This window comes from Columba livia, chromosome 1 (genome assembly GCF_036013475.1).
Source record: "Columba livia isolate bColLiv1 breed racing homer chromosome 1, bColLiv1.pat.W.v2, whole genome shotgun sequence".
NCBI lineage: Eukaryota > Metazoa > Chordata > Aves > Columbiformes > Columbidae > Columba > Columba livia.
The window spans coordinates 195,221,249-195,242,803 of record NC_088602.1 but is presented as its reverse complement, the minus strand read 5'-3'; the positions used below and the strand labels follow the sequence as shown (position 1 = coordinate 195,242,803).

The window sequence follows — 21,555 nt, the reverse complement described above, 5'->3', positions numbered from 1 at the left end:
CTCATGCAAAGGGTATAGTCTTGGATTTGACTAATTTTGGCAAGGGCTGCTGTAGTGCTGATGAGAAGAATGAGGTTTCCCTGCTTGCAAATGGAAATTCTATCCTCAAATTTTTATTCCCAGATGCTTCTCAGCTCTTTGATGCTGAATCAGTGATACAGCAAGGACCTGTTTTGGCTGTTGGGAGACCATGCCCATTCAAGATGACATCCAGTTTTCCACATGGGAGACCCCACTCACCACAGTGCTGTGGTGCTGCGGGTCCCCTCGTCCACCCTCTGCAGCCCCCTCCGCCCTCTTCTGATCTGTCCCCACGGCTGGTGCATCTTCTCCCTGCCCTCTGAACCCTTTTTCTGCCTACTTGGCTGTCTCCCTCCCTTGCACCAAGAAGGCTGCTCTTCCAGAATCCTTGGAGAACTGGAAGAGGAGAGCACGTGAAGGATGCTGGAAGAACATCCTTGTTCTCCTTCACGTGTCCTCCTCTCCCAGTTGAGCAAACCCTTCTCCCTTTGATATTTCTCCGTGTCTACCTGCCAAAGTACCACTCTCAAATATTTTTGGCTTTACAACTTAATTTCACATCCAGGATGCAAATGTTATTGCTGTCAGAGTCCAAGAAATGCTGAGAAACAGCACAAGGTGACACTTAATCACAGCAACTAACTCCATCCCCTTGGACTGATCCATGGTGACACTTTGCCACGCAAACTGCTACTCAGTGTGGGTGACAGGGGCACAACTGGGTCTATAAGATCCAGGAATCCCACACTGCTCTATGGGCTATCCCCTCCAGGGCTGGGTCTTTGCAAGGGTCTCCTGGTGCACACAGACCCCTACATAGTCAGGTAATTGCAAAGTGCTGCTTCCCTTCACTCCACAGACGGATACAAAATACCTAAAAAGTTACTGCATATCAGTGAGTTACTGTAGATTGAGTGTGTGATTAAATTGAGATAACAGTGCACTTCAAAGCACTCACACGGAATTCCTGAGGTGCCATTTAAATGACTCTGCAGAAGCCCTGCCAGGCTGTACTGCATAGCCTTCCAGTCCCGTCCTCAGGGCCTCATGGTGAGCCAAGGGCCGTTCAGACTCCACCAGTTCTCATGGAAGTCCCTCCCATCTCCTTGGCCTTCAGCAGCAGAAGGCCAAAATGTCCATTTTGGGAGGTGCCATTAAACCTCTGAGGAGTTTTGTGGTATAGAGGTGTTAGATGGCTTAAGCAAAACTGGACTCAAGGAGCACCGTTGGGTGCAGGTTCCCCAGGGTGATCTGAGAGCCCCACACCATGGGGACAACGAGGCAGCTGAGACCCAGCTCAGGTGTGGGGCGGGCACAGACCTTGGAATGGCAGTGCTGTAACTGGGCATGCAAGCCAAGCCTTTAAAAACCTGGAAGGAGTGAGAGGAGTAAGTACTGAGCAGCCTTGCCGAAGATGAGGTTTCCAGAAGAGTGGATGCTCAGGCTGATTTTGACACAACCCAGTCCCTACTGTCACTGACGGAGCGAAACCCCTTGGGATGGTATCTGAAAAGTTACTGATTCTGTTTGTGTATAAAATTACTGCCACAACCAGGAATGTTTTCAGGTGGTGTTTGCAAACGCTGTGAGAACAACACTTCCAAAGGCAGGCGGGGAAGAGAAAGAGCCAGGCGCTGGGTAGGACTTGCCCTCCTCTTCCCCAGCCGCCAGAGAGATCTCCCAAAGCTGTCTGCAGGAGCTGAGCAGCGCAGGGCTGGGGAGCAGGACACACTTTGCACCTCAGTGACCTCCAAGTGACTTTTGCTGCTTTACACTTTCATTTCCCGAGACACCGATATAGAGGCGAGTTATTTGTTATTTCATGTCAAGACCATGGAATGTCACTCTACTGCCAAATCCTGATTTCTTTTCCCAGATATCAATCACTTTGCACCTACCCTCTACCAGGAAAAAGAAATTCAACAGAAACAATTACTACTAATTGAAACCCTCATGAATAACTATTGGTGGAATTGCAGGGAGGGGTTTTTACAGTCCAGGCTCACATGTGCCTGTTCTGCAAGGGCTGAGCAGCTGCCCCTGTTACACCCACAAACACCTGCAAGGACTCTGCAACCACATCCAAGCAGGACCAAGAAAAGGTAAATATTAGCCAGGCAGCCCTTCAGTGCTTTTCAGGAGATATTAGAAATGTAAATGGTTGCCACAGGCCAGACCAAAGTCTCGCTGAGGGAGCGGTAGATGCTGTGGAAGAGTAAGGACAGGGCAAATGTGCAGCAACGCTCCTGTGCTCCTGCCTCTCGGCTTCCCACCTGCAATACCGCAGGCTGGAGCTCCAGACAGGTTTTCACAGGATCGTGCCACATGTTATGGATAGATGTGACTCATGTTATCATCTAATCAGCCTTTTGCCTTACACAACCACAGAACATCATTCAGTCAGTCCTGCCCCAATAACACGGCTTGCACTTGAGCTAAAATTTTCCTTTAGGAAGGGAAATACGGACTTAATTTAAAGATTTCAAAGGACAGCAAGACCACCAGAATTGCAGGCAGATTATCATGCAAATTATATAACTTCACTATTAACAATATTGTATTTTATTGCTGATCAGAATCTGTCAAGCTTCAGTTTCTACATGTTAAATCTATGGTCTCATGCAGACTAGGACTTCCACTGATGATCCTCTGGATCTGGGTGGAAGAGGATGGATTTGGCCCGAGCAAGGATGGGAGTTCTCTGAATCTTCAGCCAGAACGCCAGGAAATGACTCATAAAGTGAACTATCTTTGCAGAGATTACCTTTTCTCATGGCATTTTACAAATTGGGTTCTGAGCATGTAGGAAATGACATGTTTTGCATTCAGACACAAGGAACATATTTTATGTGTTTGACTAGCACAACATTTTGAACTTTAAATGTAAAACCCTGGCATGCATTCAGCAATGGAAAATCTAATTTATTTCCCTGCCTTTTGCTGCTTGTAATTTTAATTGACTTTTCTTTTTTTTTAAATGGCCATGCCCACTAGCACCAGAAATACACAGTACAGATAAACAACAGAAATTCACAGCTACGAACTCCTCATACCCTCATATGATACGTGTGCCTCCAGCACTACCTACCACATCCTTCACAAGTGTACAAGCCTGCCCACTAAAAGCACAATAATCTGCTGATACAGTAACTCATGTTAGTGTAGGAAAGTTGTGCTGCATCTGGTTAACAATATTGCTAATCCAGTAAAAACTCCCTGACCTCAAGCTGAAAAGTAAATGAAACTTGCATGTCCATCGGGATGCTGGTTAAAAATTTTGGTTGTGGATAGCAAAGAAAGTGACTTTTTCACTTTAATTGCTTTTCTTCCTCTTAGAACTGAAGGAACCCAGAAACTTTCTCAGTGAAGAAGAGGCTCTGCACTTATGCAGGAAACCACAGATAAGACCTTCTCAAAATCAGAGCTGACAACTTGACTGTGGTTGTGTGCCCTGTGGTTTTGGTGTTCTGCAAGTTTTTCTGTGCTTAAGCTATGGCAGAACTTTTGATACGATGAAAATGCCATGGAAGGAAGGGCATCCAGCACAAATTGGTGATCTGAGAAGTATACATACCACAGTGCTGCTGGAAGTTGGCACTGTCCACTGCTTCCTCCTTGCTACACCACCACTGACCTCCACAACCCTGCAGTACCTTCCACTATTAAATATTCACAATGCAATGCGTGACAAGGAAGTGATAAAGTTAGAAATATGGCTAAATCTTAAGTAAGAATATGTGACTTGTTTTATGAGGAAACACTAAATTTTAACACACTTTCTGCCTTGCACACTTGGCGTTTCAGTATTTACAGTACCCCCTCTGCCAAATATTTGGTTAACATTGCAATTAATGTTCTGCATTTTTCTTTACCAGTCAATGCCAAGCAATGCAAGAGCAGGGCTGTGTTGATCACGGACATTGTAAACAGAGCAACTCACTCTGAGCCAGCAAAATCCAAACTCTGGCGGGGCCCTCATCTGATCAACAGTGGCATTATCATAATCTTCAAGAACTGCATTGTTTATTTAGAAAATCTCCCTCAATCCCTTAACAAATTAGTCTGGAAGCCACCGGGAGGATTAACTTCAGAAATTCTCCCTCAGATTGCAATTATGTCTGCTCAGATGTCACGAGTGACAGACATTTGCATAAGTCATACCCAGCCTTTATTACTAATTGCATTTCCAGTAATTTGACTTCTGCTGTGCTCTGTCTTTTCCAACTGAGTTACAAAACGCAGCACTCGGCAGGGACAACCCTGCCCCGGTGCGAGAGGTGCTCCCCAGCACAGGGTGTAATACCTAATACCTACCTAAGAATTTAATTGCCAACCACTTTTCCTGACCATTCAGATTAAGGAGTAAACGATACTGGATGGTATCCTGGATACTTTCAGGGCAAAGTCTTTCACCTTGGGTCCAATGACTAGAAGTTATGCCTAGCTGGTGGCAGCTATGTGGCTGTTGTCCAAGGAGCTGGCAATCCCCATTCAGCTGCAGGCATGTGCCTGCCTCATCAGTCACTGGCAGGGCTGGCAGCCTTGCTGCAGCCTGGGAGAAGACCCAGGGCTGAGCGAACAAGGTTTTCGAGGTTTTTGTGCTGGGACGGGATCCTCCCACCCGAGGGGCAGTGTGGCGGTGGGGTGGCACCGGGGAGCCTGCACTGAGCTGCTACATGATGTTCTGTTCACCTCTCGGTCCTGGGGAAACGGGGTGCTGTGAACCCAGAACTTCTAACCAGAATTAGTTCCCTTTATAGGAGAGAAAGCAGTAACCAGTGTCACCCATGTCTTTTGATGCAGTTGTCACAATCTGAGTGCCACTAAAATGCTGATAACTGCCTTTTTTTTTGTCTCAGAGGCAATGGGGAGAGATCAATTACCAGTCCTGAATACAGAATAATTATATTTCCATAACAGGTGAATTTGCCATCATCAGAGAGGGTCTGTGTTTTCAGAAGGAAACAAGATAACCTATCTGTGAGCTCCACAGGCACCTGGCGCAGGGCATGTGTGCCGTAGCCAGCAGGAGCTGTGCTCACCTCCGCAGCAGACCATCAGAGGCTACTGTATTTCATCCCACTCTATTCAAAACAAAGCACTTCACTAACCTCTTCAATGCAGACCAGCATGACTCCCACTGCCTGCAGCTGCCCGTGCAGCTCGTGCTACCACAAGGGGTTTGGATTAAAAGGGCAGGTCCTGCCTGCCCTCAGTGGGAAAATGCCAGTGGCCACCGGGCTTCCAGGTGCCCACGAGAGCACCAGCATGCAGCCCTGGAGGTCTGCACTTTTAGGGTACAGCTGCATCACGCACTCGGTGACTGGTGGCTGGATGAAATGTGGTCCTAGCCACCTCTTGGGTGGGATAACAGAGGCGGACATGAGTTTTCAAGAGGAAAGTTTTGCACCCGCATCCCTAAATCCTTCAAAATGCTCTGCCTCTGGCTGCTGCTAGGCACTGGCACGACACAGGCTCCCAGAATCAAATCAGAGGCTCCAGTAAAACAAAGGCAGTGATGAATGTTAGAGATTTGCCATAAAGATAATCCCAAAGATAATTCTGCTAATGAGTTTCAGGCATAATGTGTAAGAGAGTGAGAAAATGCCGGGGTTGTACAAGACTGAACACAAGAGCTCATGTTCACCACACGCTCAGCTGAAGCAGATGCTCCATGTGAGCACGGCAGGCTCCCGTGGAACACATCGCATGTCTAAGGCAAATCTGTGCCGTAGTTTTGCTACAGTGTGCAACTGCCCCCTCCACACCTGCTGGTGGGTCCTGCTGGCTGCTGCACATTCCCCGCTCCCCCCAGCTCTGCAGCTGCCCCCCCAGACTGCTGCATCCCCACTCACGTCTCCCTTGGGAGCGCAGTGGGTTCATCTGTTAAGTCCATATATTTACCCATCTTTCTGCTGTCTCTAGACCAGAAGGTGCCATTGGACTGGAGATCTGGAAGGCACCTGCGCAGAAAAATCTTTCAAGAAAAGAAACTGGCTTGACTTTTCTGCTTCATTTAGAAAATGGGGACAGCCCTGCTCCCTGAAAAATATCCAAGAAACCCAAAATACAGCACCTCTATATCTCCAAGTTTGCCCGGTAAATGTTGCAATTTTTGTCTCAGGGCCTTTGGTACTGTACATTACCGAAAGTCTTTATCCTGAAGCTGCTGAACACCAAGCCTGATGTAAAGTGCTTCTTATTTCTTGCTTAGTGTCATGGCTTCTTAAGCTGGGCGAGCAGCTGAGCCCCACACAGCTGCTTGCTCGCCTCCTCCACAGTGGGATGGAGAGAATCAAAGGGGTAAAAGTGAAAAAACTCATGGGTTGAGATACAGGTAGTTTAATGGGTAAAGCAAAAGCTGCATATGCAAGCAATGCAAAAGAAAGTTTTGCCCAGAGGTACATGCACCACCTCTAGGCACAGACAGTCAGTCTGTGATCCACGGTATGGAGGTTTTGTGGATGCAGACTCAAAATGGTGAGCTGTACTGGCACCGTAGCACAGCAGTACAGGCACAGTTAAATAAGCCTTTGGGATTGGCTTCAGCAGAGGAACGCACAGGTGAGGGAGGGAGAAGGCTGCCCTCCCGCCCACTTGCCCATCGGCTGAGCAGGCACAAGGGGAGAGCTGCAGCACGCACCCAAAGTACGGAAAATCAATTACAGCGCTGGTCTGAAAACAGAAACAGAGGGTGTTTTGGCACCTGGAAGCAGCTTTCAGCCAGTGGGTGAGGGATAAATCCTCCCCAGGAAAGAAAGGTACTGGCAAATTCTAGTGCGTGAGTGGGCTGAGAGCTAAATCTCCATAGCATTAGGGCAGACTCTGGTGATACTCAAGCTCCAGCTTGCCCCAGATGAAGGCCAGTTAACTCAAGAGAAACCAGCACTTACCACAGGCAGGCGATTTTTGAAAGCATGTATGAGTCTGATTTAGAGCAACGCACCTCCTGCGCTTTGAATTCACAATGCACCAAAGATCAGCCCTGAGCAGCCCTTATTTCTTTCAAGTTTATCTCTACCCGAAGAATTTGCCTGTTTTCTCTGGCGGCTGTCTTCAGGCTAAACACGGGTCTGGGCTCTGCCGGGTAGGAAGTGCACAGGGACAGAAGGCAGCAGGTAACTGCTAAATGCGACTGCCCTGGAATGGTGGGCTACTCCCAAGTCAGTCCAGCATCTGAAATGACAGTCACAGCCTTCTTCAGTCTAAAGAAACGCAAGGAAGGAGTAAATGAATGGCAGCTTACTATCGATTATCAAATATGAGAAGAAACCTTAGCCCAGTTAAGGAAAAAGGGCAATGCTTGTCCTGAGCATCTCATCCTGGGAGCCTGCAGGCTCATGTCACCAGCAGAGTGGGGACACTCTGAGGCACCAGCATTTCTGCACCTCCTGACCATGGAGAAGGATCCCACGCACACACGCTGCCCCGTCTTACAGTCGTCACTTTTGTGAGTCATTCTGTCAGTCATTCAGGTCTTTGTTCAGCCCGTGATAGCATGTTTCTCTCTGCCCTTCTCAAGTTTTCTGTCATTTAGATAAAATTATCCTGTGCTGCCTTAAACAGATGCAGAAGGAGCTTCTGCCTACAGAACAGTAACATCCTTAAGCTACTTTGATGTCATATATGTATAAGTAACATTTGAGATACACAGTATATAAATATACATGCAAATGCCCTCTATAATTAAAGGAACATGTCCATACGTAAAACATTTTTATCTTGTGCCAAATGATGAATTCTACCCTGAGGTAAGGAGTCAGGTAAAACATTAACATAAATTTGATGGTCTATCTCAAATTCTGCACAAAATTGCATTTCTATCAGAAGTCCTGGAGAGTGGCTTGAAGTTTTCACTTAATTAAAAACACCATCCACTGCTAGGCTCATTGAAATCTCCTGTGCCAAGCACTTCCTACAATCATACATGATCCTGTATGTACAATGAATGCCAGATAGTTCATGTCATATAACTGCTACTGAGCACTGTTACCATCAAACATCCTGGTGGTTTTCCAAACAACTATCAGCATGGCTAAACCTATTGATTGTCACACATGCTGGCAGGCTCAGGAGAGCCAAAGGATACGGACCAAGCTCCCCCAGAGGCTGACTGCACTCTCATCATGTGGGAAGGAAGAACATTACCCAGACAGAGAGGGAGCTCACGTTGTGCTGGCCCTTGCACCAGCTATCATGTGAAAAAAAACAGCAGGTTGCTTCTGCTATTTTTTATCAGTTTTATTTGCCAGGCTGAAATGTTCCCCCTTCTCCTACCTTTTCTTTCAAGGTAACAAAAAAAAAATCCATTCCTCCTGAATTTCTTATCAATATATATACCCCTTGAGAAGGCAGGTCACAGACAAGTCACCTTTAATTTAATACCTCCCACTGATTTTAATGGCTGTGAGGTCAGGATCCCGGAAGGTAACGCGTTTGAGCTAACAGAGTCAGCAAGTAGCTTGTGCCCTTGCTTCCCTCTCACTGTCAGCAAACATCTATAATTGCAAGAAACACTGCTAACAGGTAAACTGATACCTTGCTACTGGGTGGCTGACATGACTTTTAATATACAACTGAAAGTAGAGAGTGGTTATAAAACACTCCTAGTTCACCTCTCCTCTCTTACAGATACTAATTCCTTCTCTTTGGTGTTCTCCCTTCCAGAAATTCAACACAGAGCCAACACTTCTTTAGTACAACATCCCTTAGGCACTTCCACTGAAACCGACTGTGTCAACTGTTACCAAGGGAGGAACCATCCATTTCCATTACTACAAGATAAATGAAACCACATCGCTTCCCTTCCTCCTCTGATATAATCCTTTTCATTACTACAACGTTTTACAGCGCTTGAACATACCAGGACTTGTAAGAAAGCATCAAATACTTGAGGTGACAGAGAAGTGGCTTGATGTTTCCCTGCAAACACAGTGGTGCAAAGCCAGCTCTGGACTCACCTCTTGCCAGTGAGGCTGCAGTGTCTGTCCCTAAGAGGCAAGGGACCCTCAAGATAAGCAGTTAATTATAAAACAACATTTTTCAACAATACTAAGATAAATATTACCAAGCACACTGCTTCTGAGCTGGGTATAGAAAATAATTTACAGGAGTCACTTCTACACTTCTTATTTCATTATTGTTATTATAAAACTAACTTTGTGGATCGTCGCAGCATCACCAGGATGCTGCAAAACTGTGTGTTGCTGCTGCAGAAGCTTCCCACCGGAGTTGCTCCCCTGCATCCAAGTCCCCACTCCTGGAGTCCAAATTCCAGTGATGCTCAGCCAAATATTGTCCACAGAGCTGCAGGTGCCAAAAATCACTCAATCTTTGCTCGTATCTGACCGTGACCAACTCGGATTGCAGGAACAGCTTTCAGAGCTGTGAAAATTCATCTAGGGAAATTTGCTTTGGACTGAAGCGATTTAGATTATGTATCAAAGCCTGTTAGTCTTTCTCCTCAAAACCTAAAGATGAAAAATTAACCTCAGCTGTGATGAAATTTAATACTCCTTATGTGAATTACAGCATTATCTGAAAGCTCCAAAGAAGACCGGACCCTTTTTTGCTGGCTAGATGCTGTACAAATGCAGAAAGAAGGAAATAAACTGAACAGATTCTAGGTTAGCTTTTAAAAAATACTTTAAAGAAATTTGAGAATAAAAGGAACTGGGAAAGAGGGATGAAGTTAAGACAGTACCTGACCCCAAACACTTGCTGTGAGCACAACAGGGAAATTTTGAATTGCTATTTATTTCAACCTGCACCACGTGTCTCACATTTCCAAGGCAGGAGGAAAGGGTCCAGCTCAAAGAAGCCTGCTACTGCCCGAGGACACAGTGGTGAGTAGAGAGAGGACAGGCACAGCTGTCATGACCCCAGTAGTAGGACGAGCAGCCCGGCAGCACTCAGCTGCAGGACTGTTATTAGTAAGAAAAGTTAAATATGTCTGCATGGATTTTGCTGTGCAAAAAAAGGCACAGAAATGACACAGGAATGGACTGATGAATGGATAGGCAAAGGCGACCATATTTATCAAATAAAGAAAACCTGCTGATGGAGCAAAAAGCAACGTGAGTGAAGTATAAGAAAGAGCAGGTAAAAATACCTTTCTAAGGGCTCTTTAATTCAAGACATGGACAAATGAATAAAATGGATCTCTATGGGTATCTGGGATGACAGATTACACATTTCAAATGGACAGTATCTGGAAGAGATGTCTAAAAAGGAGCAAAGACCAGAAGCTGCCCAGGCACGCAGCAGAATGGGAGAAGGGGCAAGGAGCCCCAGGAGGACGCAGGCAGCCCCTGCAGCCCTGCTGCCATGGACAGGGCACTGCTGCAAAATGCCAGAGCGAGCTGGAGGCAGAGGGGAGGGAGGGGAGTCCAGAAGGGGCTGGAGGTGGGGATCAAACACAGCCTGGAGACAGGGAGCAGGGAGACAGCCCAGGGGAGCTGTGCCTGCTCGGAGGCTGCACTGTGTCTGAGCGGAGCCAAGGGGCTGAGTAGCGATGGGATGAGGACCTGACACTGTGCGGGAGGATTTTGGAAAGAGTCAAAGGATGCAATATCAGCAAAATACTGTGAGTACATAATTTAAGCAAACTCATGAGTTTTGGGTAGTCTGTTATTCAAACATGTCTTAGCTGTGTCAAGTTTAGACACAGCATCCCATTTATCTTGGCACAACTCAAATCCCTAAATTGACTCTGTCTTTTCAACCTCCTCACAGGAACTTTTCCGCCAGCTTTGTTAAAACATGAAGTAGCCAAGGAACTGCTTTACAAACAAATACCTGCTGCGGGGTGCGGTGGGCAGCCCGGCGGGCAGATCTGCAGAGCTGCCTCCGGCTGCCACGGCCCCGCAGCGCCCGCTCCTTCCTGCACAGCTGCTGCAACACACGCAATCCTCAGACATGCTGAGAGGCCCGAAAGTGCACTAAATACATACAGGTTGGCATATCCCCTCTGTGCCGTTTGCTCAATATTGTGAGGTCCCCTCTGCCAGCTCAAATGTAACCATTCTGGAATAAATACTGCTAAGAGGAAGGTGAAGACCCAGGTCTCTATCATGGACAGCAAAGGGCACAGTGCTGCTCTCCACGCAGTGACCCTGCTTTTTGTCACTTGTACATCATGTGAGTGGCAAAGCCAGTGAAGTCAGCGGTGTTGCTGGGCACGGCCCCTCTGCTCTCCCTCTCTGCCCTGGGTTTCCTCCTGTGCAGCAGGCACAGGCTCATTCCCCTTCAAAAATCTGGGGCAAAAGAAGAAAATGATGACAGGGCACACGCGTTAACAACAGGAAAACACCAGCTGCTAACACGGCTCACCTACCAGTCTGCTTAAACAGCAGCAAGCCTGGAAAATGAGGCAGGCGTTTATTTTTAACATCTGTGTCAGATCTCTTTGCCTTTTAAAGAGTGTTGTGGTGCTGCCTGGGGTCTTTATCTGCTCGGCAGCACTTCAGCGACTGGCTCCAGCGGCTGCAGCTCTGCCCTCCCTCCTCCTCCACCCAGGAGCCTGAAAGCTGGAGCGTCCCCCCACTGCCCCAGCAAGTGCCGCTCAGTCTATTGATGTGATTCACTAAGAAATATGCAGACTATGGAAACATGGCATGTTGCAGTTCCTAAGGAAGAGCCTCACAGTGTCCACAGATGTGTTCATGGCGACACACCAAGTTTCTCTTCTGCTTCTCTGTGCTCTGGATAGTAGAGAGTATATTAAGTACAAAACTTGTAAGTTTTAAAATTTTATTTTTTAACATAAAGTAACTAAATAAAAAGGTTCCTATTTCCTCAATAAAATATCCTTAGCCTGGGAGACGCTATCTACAAGTCCAAAGAAAATTTTAATCCTCTCATTCAAACTGCCACACAAACTGTGATGAAAGGATGCAGTGCCGGGAAATAAAGAACTTGCTGATCATATTAATCCTTCATCTTCCATTCAGTTTCCTACACCAGTATCCCGTTTCCTTTTTAACAGCCAACAATGCGCCTCTATTTCCTTATGCAATCCCTCATAATGCTATCATGTCAGACTTAAAAGCAGTGTTTCTCAGTAACTAAATGAATTCTCTAATTTTTGTTATAGTTTATAGAAGAGCTCTGACATCTATCTGTAAACAGTGACACCATACACCCTCAAAGCCTGCTTTTTGGTTCATCATGAAACGGCTGGTTTGCACAAAGCCCCCACCTTAGTTCAGTCAAAGTGACTTTACTACCGTCAGCTACCAAGGGTGCAGCTGTGGGACACGGACCCCAGAGCTCACCTCTGAGTGCCGTGGGCTGTGTTCAGCAATGCTTTTTGCATTTCTCTTGTGTATCTTTTCATATAGCAGACAAAAAAATTATTTAGTAAGATATTCCTTGGTAAGTGAAAAGTGCCAACCATTTAATAATCAAATTTTCCAAACCAGGGAAGCTTGTGCTAGCTAAACTGGTCATTTTACACAAGACAAGACAGTTATGGGGAAGAATTTTGCTTTGCTTCAGAAAATTCCACACTAGGGGTTTGTAGTTAGTACATTGAAGGCTCCTGCACTGCACAGTTCTTTAAAAAGATCCAAATCATTGAATCAGTTATTTTAGATAACACTGACACTTGTGAGGGTTTAAAGAACTGCAAACTAAAATAGTTTCAAGTACCTGAAGGTTTCCCTGGCAGTACTTCTGAAAAGAACGTACTAGGTCTGATTTTGCCTCCCTGAGACAAAACTCAAAAGCCCTCAGAGGGAATTTTTGTTCCAGGCAAGGTGAGCAAGACCAGAACCACTTGTGCAGAGCTGTAGCAATGTGCCTGGTTAAAGAAATGAAATTCAGGTCACCTGCCTGCATTGGGACAGAGCTAGATGACCCACGTCTCTCTTACTTTGCAAATAAAGGGGTTATCACCAACATAGTGAGTCTTACCTTATTGTAGTACTGCACCTGGACCGAGTGCCACTGGCCATCGCTGACCCCTCCGGGAACGAACGGTGCCACCGTAGTGGTTGTCTCTCCTGCAAGGGCAGGCACAAGGGAAGAAATAAGACAACATCACTGCAAACTCCACCACGCACTAAACCGAAACAGGGGGAGACCCTCATCTGGCACAGGAAGCAGCCGTCTTACTTCACCATGGTGGAATTTGGGTTTTTGTCGTGCGAGACAGTAAATATCCCCAGTGTCACAGAATTATTCTGGCGCACAAGTACAAAAATAGCTTCTGGCACATTTGGTGAATTATGTTATTTCCTTTCATGATTCTGCAGAGTGCAGTAGCAGATGCAGCTGTTGATCAAGCAGTCAACTGAGGAAAAAATGTAAATGAATTTTTCTGCATTTGTGCCAAAAGCAGCACTTTGAGGTCTAGTGATAAGAGGAGTATTGTGCCAGGACACTTTGTCAGGGAAGGGAAGCTGACTCCTCAGAACTGAGAAACTGAAATCCAAAAGTACTCTAGTATAAAACCCATGGATGGTAACCTCGGTCCAAGCAAAATTTTACCAGTGATTAACGAAATTATCGGCAGCCTTTCAGTATTTAAATTGGAGAGCAAGTCTTTGCCATAGTGTTGGAAAGCTGAAGCTTTTAAGTTAGGTCTGACTCAGCAGAACCAGCTCAGTAGCCAGGCATATCTTTTCCAAGGTAGCAGCAAAATAAACATTTGTGTTGAAAGTACATAAAAGGCCTGGCACGGAGAAGGCATTGCTAGGTTTCGACTCTTTTTTTTCTCTTTCCTTTTTTTTTTAACAGTTGGAAAATTCTACATAATAAAACACAGGAAAAATAACTCTCTCCCTTAGGCTAATAAGCTTCAGAGTATCGTTAAGTTTAAAACGTACTTTCTACTCTCTATTTGCAACAAATATTATTCCCGTGTCCCCTACTCTCCTTTAACTCCCACCCTATATACTTCTGTTATTTAAACAATACAGATTTCAGCTTAGCTCACTTGACATCTCGCTGTGATGTTTTTTGTCATTTCTTGACAAAAAATCTTTGGTAAAAATCAGGTTTTTTATTAAGTTGTCAAGTTTCTGCAAAAGGAAGATCAGCAGTCTCCAATCCTTTTGCTTTGCTTACTGTGAAAAAGTTGTTGCGACAGGTAAAACAATCAGATCAGATGTCCAAAACTTGTACTGTTCGTTAAAAGCCACTTAAAACTATAAAACATAAACCATTCTCCTTCCAAAGAAAATACCATTTGCAATATACAGGACCAGACTTGCTCTCAGGTGCAACAGTGCAAATCTAAATTTAGTTTCACGTATTTTAAAAGAGTTCCTCCACATTTAAATGCATATAAGTGCAAGTAGAATTTATTTTTTCTCATTTCTCCTCAGGGTGCCTTTCAAGCAATTTGATTCAAGTTTAGACAGGCGGAGCAGACCCGCAGAAGAAAGCAAATCTCTTCAACTGCAACACGTTATTTCACTACACTAATCCAGTCAAAAGCCTGCCTTAAAATCTAATTTGGACATCTTCAAGGTAATAAAGGGGCAATGAAACTGGATATCTTCAACCCAAAGGGTCCAGATATGCACTTAAGCATCGCTGGTAGATCGATGGGGTCACACAGGATTTAACATGGGGTCTGATGGCAGCAACCATCACTGGCGATGAGTGTGCAACACTGACATGGATTGCGCCTCTGCTTCTACTGCTTTACTGCTTCCAGTGTCTCACTCTGCACCACAATAAAGAGTTGAGTAGAGCCCACATGCCTATCCTGAATACAGAGAATGGGAAGTAACAGGATTACTTCCCCAATTTGTGTCCAGTACAGAGGTACAAATGTCTCACTTGACCTACACATTCCCCCACTTGACCTACACAACAGCCCTTCCCAGATACTTATTTCTGTCCTGATGGAAAACATCCCCTAAACCTGTGACAACGAGGGGTTGTCTGCCCTGCTGAGATTCAGTAAAGCCACTGAAGCCTTCCTGGACTCACAGACCAGCTCATGGGCTGAAGGAAGAACATGAGTGGTCCACCAAGAGGGACTCCAAGAGCCTCAGCAAGCCGGCTGAAGTCCACGGGGTGACTCCTGGTGGCTTCAATGTGTTCCAGCCATGCAGTACAGCTGCGTGCTAACAGCTTCACCTGCTACCCCGTCATGGAAATTAGCACAGCTGGGTATAAGTTCTTGGATGGAACTTGGGCTTTTTCAACTCAGGAAAGACTCTTCTGCTGAGGCTGGAACTGTCAGGGTTTGGTATGATCACACTTTCATCAGCAAGAGCTTTGCCACTGCCAGGGCTGATTTTCTGGAAGAAACCTCTCCCCTGAGCTCCACTTGCTTTCCCATCTCTCCCCCACAGGCACCAAAGGACACTGGCTTTGTCCCAGTGCAGACAGTGAGCAAATGCCAAAGCCTCTGTTTCTTGTTTCCCAGCCCACCGTAGCAACGGGTGGACAGCTCAGCTCCCCAGAATTCCTTGTGGGACACAGCTTTTTCTGGGGGAATGTGCTTCTACTGCACAGCAGTGGATTCTAGCAATGGCATTGCTCATTATCAATCCCTAACGAACCACAGGCAGTTTTCACTTGTTTGCTAGCTTTTCATTTGGCTTGCGTGCATTTTTTACATAACGTTTATGCACCTATTTTCACTGATGACATACTGCAAAAATATATAAACACGCAACGTTTATCACAGTGTGATAAAATGAAGTCTCATTTAAGCAAACATTGGCTCAGAGGCCAACTTTCAGGCTAGTGCCAATCTTTTATAGTAGTCATAAACTCCAGCGTTTATAACTGATACGCTGACAAGCTCCCGCCTACAACAGTGAGTGTTACCACCACAATCCGCTACAATCTGGAGTACTTTCCAACACCCTGCATCGGTTGTTCACTGTACAATGTCAGCTGGTTACTCAATTAACAAGGCAACAAACAGCTGTATTGAAGTGCATTTCCAAATCGGTTAAGGTCTCCTGACCACAAGCAGAAATGACTCGAGCGACACGTCACCTGCAGAGAACGTGAGCTGGATCTGCTCCTCGATGATCTCCAAGGCAATGAAGTCGTGCTTCTCGTTAAAACGCCCGTTGTAGAGGAGGAGAGCGTTCCTCTCCCTGGTCGCAAACCTGGAACACAGAGATGAGGGGTTAGCTCCTGCTCAATGGCTTACGAATTAAAGACTGACGGTCAAGTCGCCCAGAAGAAAGGCAGCATTATAGTTAGCAGAAAAACAAGCCTTTGCATCTTTTGCAGATAGAAAATTATAAAATTGAGCCAGCGGCAGGATAAATCTATTCCTTCATAATTGAGAGAGGTAAGCAAGATGGAAATTACAGAAATCCACTCCGCAGAGATCGGCTGCGGATGCTGACCCTCCCAAAGGGTAAAATCAGGCAGATGCATGATGCAGCGTGAGTATCTGGCACTTGCCAAACAGTAGCACTTACTACACTTTGCAAACAGTTTGAAAACTAGAAAGCATTTTCACATCAAAGGGGGGATACTTGCTGCCTGCTTCCTGTCTAAATGCTACAGGGTACAAGGAGAGCTATCAACAGATTAAAAAGAATCTGATGGGGAGACAAGGGGAAAAGAAAGATAAGAGTTACTTTAATAATGCCACATAGACCACCAGGGTTCATCAATCAACAGATCAGTCAATCGGAGGAAGGAAAATAAACACTTAAATGATTCCACTAAATCAGTGCCAATGGGTGGTTTTTGGTTTTATTTTTCTTGTGCTTCTCATATGGGATGTTTCACACCTTTCCTGTTGAACAAGAGGCAACCCCACTTTTAAAGACGCCTAATTATTTTGTCAGCAAATAACTTTTCTTGCAAATTTCTGAGTGGTGTGTCTTTTATAATTTTAAATTGAATCCTATTATCTTTGGGGATTTGCACACAGCTTTCATCTACCTTGAAATGTAAAAAAAATTATTGCACTTCACATAGGCATTTTTACAACAATTAATATTATATGAAGAGAGAAAGAGAGAGAAACCATGGGAATTTCTTGTGTTTCCAAATGGCAGTGTAGTTTGATTTTGTATCTTGAACTTCAGGAAATATGCTTGATTTAAATTAACCCACTTTTCCAACAAATGAATCAAATGCTGAACACAGCTAATGAAAACTGCCTTCCATGGACAGAGGAAATGATTCTTGTGTCTCTCATGTCCACTAGCAAAGACTCTCATGCAACAAAACCCACATTCAGAGAACGTGAAAGAAGCAATATTTGGAATATCAAGGTCTGCTATTTGAAATAAAATTCAAAACTAAAAGAATGTTTTCTAACAAAAGTTGTCATACATATGTATGTTGTGCATCAAACTGAATAAAGACCTTTCAGAACCAGGACCCTGAATTGAAGCTAAATGGAAATGGGAATTCTCTATTCCATACATTTTTTATTATTTTTGAAGGAGAATGCATTATTCTGGTTCAAAATACAGAAGTCAAAATTTTGACGTTTCCAATAAAACATAAACTCCAAAGAATATCTGTCATAGTCCATTAAAATATTAACATTATTAAGCTATTTTTTATACTTCTTTACTCCGCGTATGCTCAGCTCCATTCTTTGCCACTAGTCAAAAGCATCCTTTGTATCATGCTAAAAGTTAAAACACTTCTGCTCTTGAACTTGTCTGGTTATCACCAGCTGGGGAAAAATACCGGTTTTTAATAGAAGGGATATTTTTAATCTGAGGACATCATAGGAAACAAAAGACACTTTCTTAGAAAATTTTGAATAGTGAGAAAACCTCTCCACTGATAGTGCCTCTTGGAGTGAAGGAGTAGCAAGTGTTAGAAGGAAGCAAGGAAGATGTATAATGTTGGGAGCAGAAAAACATGCCTGGTCACTAACCTAAATATCATCAAAATCATATTTTAGTTTTGAGACTGGATAAGGCGAACACGCTGCCCTTTGTCAGGAGTGGGCCATGAGTCACTGGAGGCTGAGGGCAGCTACAGACCCTGGGATTTTACAAATGTTTTCCATCTGCACTGAAGGATAATAACAAGTGCAGATAAAAGAGAACTTCAGGTATGAAAAGCTAAAAGTACCGTTATCCCAGACAGTGTAGGATGAACCCCATGATGGTCTAGATGTTTCATAATCACTCTGGGTAGACTGAAAAGTGTTTAGCTCATGATTAAGACTAAATATACCATCTTGGTTTTAAAGATGGTGCAGAAACCATGGTGGAAGCACTACCTCGCTACAGTAGTCTGCTGTTTCTCAGTAACCCCCACACAGAGCATTTGAGTCACTTTAACTTGAAGCACCCTATGTGTCACAGATCTGCTCCTGAAAGCCTGAAAAATGATACCACGTGGCTTCGGGGACAAGCCAAGGGCAGAGCAGGTAATTTATGCTGGCAGCCAGCCCAGACTGCTCCTTTGTTTGCACTCACTGTAAGTCTGACAAGTCCAACAGAGCCTTTTGCTCCTCAGCTTTTCTAAAATGATCTTCAGAGGCGCACCTCTTCTCTGCCTTGGCATGCAAACCACGTCTGTGCTTTCTGATTTAACCAAAACCTCAAGATTCTATAAATTTCATACTTTGGGATTAAGGCAGATGAAGGATAAAATGGATAAGCTGCCTAGCTCCTGACAGATGTAAACCACCAGGTAACTGCTCGGTGCTGGATGGGACGTGGTGTCCTCCCTGAGCACTTTCTCTGGACAGACGCACAAGCATATTTGTCGTTGTGGCTCTTGTTGTTCCTGTCAACAAATCCCCAGCCTTGCCCTTTGGGGTTGGGCTAACACGTTTTGTGCTATTTACTCACAGTCAGCCGTGAGAGAGAACCAAAGGTCAACCCTGACCACCTAAACCATGGGAAAAGCTGTAAACCCAGCCCCTCTCAGGACAAGAGGCGTGTGTGCACCTGGAGCTCTGGCTCCACGGCACGCAAGCCCTATGTCTGCCCAACATGTCTTCCCCAGAAGAGGGTTTTTTCCCCTGGGATGGGTGAGCCAGGGGAGGAGAGCCCTGCTCCACTCGGAGTGGCCACCACCATCACTTCCCTCGCCTCCCTGAGTGTCCCCATGGGAAAAGTGACAGCCACTGCAGGAGAAGACTGATCAACATGGGGATGTTGAGGCAGGCGGGATGGCGATGAGGCTGGTTGCACCTGGTAGCTGGGATGGGACCAGAAGCAGGAGCTGGGTGTGAAGGCCTAGAGGAGTGAGGTGAGGAGCTGGGACAGCTGGGGTTGTCCCAAGCACAAGGCTGGGAACTGACAGAGAGCAAGGACCTGAAGAGAACCAGCCTGTGCTCAGCCACTGCCCAACAGGACCAGGTCCTCTCACAGGCTGGGAAACAAGAGAAGGGAAGAGCGTTCCCAAATGAGCAACATGAACAGGTTGGCTCTCGAGCCGGCCTTAAAGTCAGGAGGCCAAAAGCTCAACTAGTAAGAGTGTCAAACCCACCACCCACCCTTGCGCCTCTCCAGCGAAGGGCTGCTGAGAGGTGGCCAGAGAGGCCCTGGTGTCCCCTCTTCCCATGTCATTGCCCCCAGCTGCAGCAGAGAAAGGTCGGGAGGTGGCACCTCAGCAGCATCCTCAGTGGGGCAGAAAATCAAATGCTTTCAAATAACACAACTGTGCCCAACTTGCAGGAGTCACTGTCAGCAATCCCCCAGAGTGACTTGTACACGTAGGTACCTTGGTGGGTGACAATATTTAACAAGCAGCCCCTGAAGCTTAAGCGGAGAAGCCACCAGCCAGAGAGCCCTTCCCCACTGGGACTTACATGAGGGAGACGGTGAAGTGGAATCGCTGCCGCAGCCCCTTGAAGGTGATGAAGGACTGCGGGGGGAAGCTCCTGGTGGTCATCTCGCAGTACGGCCGCTCGTATTCGCCCGGCGGACACTCACACTTGAAGCCGCCGATCAGCAGGTTCACGCAGGTTCCTCCGTTCTTGCACACCCCTGGAGCGCAGCGGCCGGAGCGCGCGTTCACCTCGCAGTACTCTCCTGCAAGGGGACAAGCAGACGTCAGGGACACTTCACCCCAGCAGCAAGCTGTGATGCTCAGAGTGGTTCTGCTAAAGGTTAAGCTACTTCCAAAGTTCTGCACCTGACCCGCTCTGCAATCAAGGCACAAGCCTGTAATTGCAGGGGGTAAGGGTGCTGCATCATCTTTCAAGTCTGAATTTTCAGGGGAGTGCGGGATATGATCTGCTGAGCAATCCTCTTGCAAATACCCAACAACGCTGGCCCCAGTTTTCAGATTCCTTGGCTGCTGCCAGACAGATCTATATGGGAGGAGGTAACATCAACAGCTAAAAACTTACACACTCTCTGTCAACCAAAATACGTGTAAATTGTTCTGGCATTTCACTATGGGTTGGAAATTGTGTCAACAGATAAGTGTTTGCACTTCGCCTCGAGCGGAATTTGGCTTTGCTGCCCGTGGCAGCGGCAGGGCACGGCTGAACTCGTGACAATGGTTGCAAAATGTTTATAGAAAGAATAAGCAGGATACCAATGACATACATACTGCTTCCACCTTTTCCCACGTATCCTGCAGGTGACAGCCATCTTCTGAACTCTTCAGAGACGGGCACAGTAACTCCCCGCAGAAATTACAGATTCTGTGTAAGGGTTGCTGAACCTGTTTTCCCCCCAAATGCTTTGTCTTTATTAACTCAGAAGGCTGTATTAAGGCGCGTTAAATGCAATACTAAAGAATGAGGTGTCTTCCTTTCTATGTACACCATATTTTTTCTTGTGTTTGCCCAAAATCTGAGAGTGAATCACAATTGTAAAATATAACATACAAAAGATATTCACTTCAAAAAATCTGCTGCGGTTGGGACAAAAGCAGCTGCTGAATTAATCATTGTATGGGAAGCTAAACCCTCTATGTGAGTTAATTAGTTAACATTTATGTTTTGGCATGTATCTTCCTAAGGTATAAAGTATGTTCAGATCCTGCATGTAAAACTCTTCAGAGAAACTGAAGATGGCATACATAGTTGAATTTTACCCAGTAATAGTGTCTGACGAGTAAATGCAGAGCAAAACTACTCAGCACAACCGGCTGAAGGAATGAATGTATTTGCAACAGTTTGATATTTGCATGATTACTCACTACCAGATTATACAATCACATTAATTCAAGCACAGTTAAAACCGTGCAAATGCATTCCTGGAGGAAAGTAAAAGCAGCAGGAGCTGTGGGCAGTGACTCACAAAGGCAAATTAAAGCAGAAAGTTTTGCTCCAGTCACTGCCCCCGCAGCCCTGCTCCCGCGGGTTCCCACGCCAAAGCTGCCCGCGCTGCCGCATCCAGACCTGGACGTGCACCTCTGTTTTACACCAGGTCGTATTTTGCAACAGTGTGCAGCTGGTTTAGCCACTGCTCTGGGGGCAGCGATCTCTGAGACAAGGTGAGGTGGACAGCCGAGCCATTTTGGCTCTCCAGCTTTGCTGCCTTTCTCCTCTCACATCAACATCATATGCTTTTCAGGCAGGTACGATTTATGCCAGCAAAATGCAGGAGCAAATACAAGAGTGCTGGGACCATGCTGCCAGCCAAACGCACATCCCATCCAGGTGGG

The 21,555-nt window shown here is 45.8% G+C and overlaps 1 protein-coding gene across 6 annotated transcripts in view; it reads right to left on the bottom strand.

The window, feature by feature from the left end:
- Positions 1 to 21,555, bottom strand: part of CELSR1 (cadherin EGF LAG seven-pass G-type receptor 1) — a 167,552-nt gene that overhangs the window by 54,508 nt on the left and 91,489 nt on the right. For all 6 annotated transcript variants that reach the window (XM_065048981.1, XM_065048976.1, XM_065048980.1 and 3 more), the window contains exons 3-5: positions 19,745 to 19,967; positions 15,988 to 16,103; positions 12,937 to 13,025 (exon numbers count right to left, since the gene is read on the bottom strand). In XM_065048981.1, coding sequence (XP_064905053.1) covers positions 12,937 to 13,025; positions 15,988 to 16,103; positions 19,745 to 19,967 — 428 coding nt within the window. The remainder of the gene's footprint in view (positions 1 to 12,936; positions 13,026 to 15,987; positions 16,104 to 19,744; positions 19,968 to 21,555) is intronic.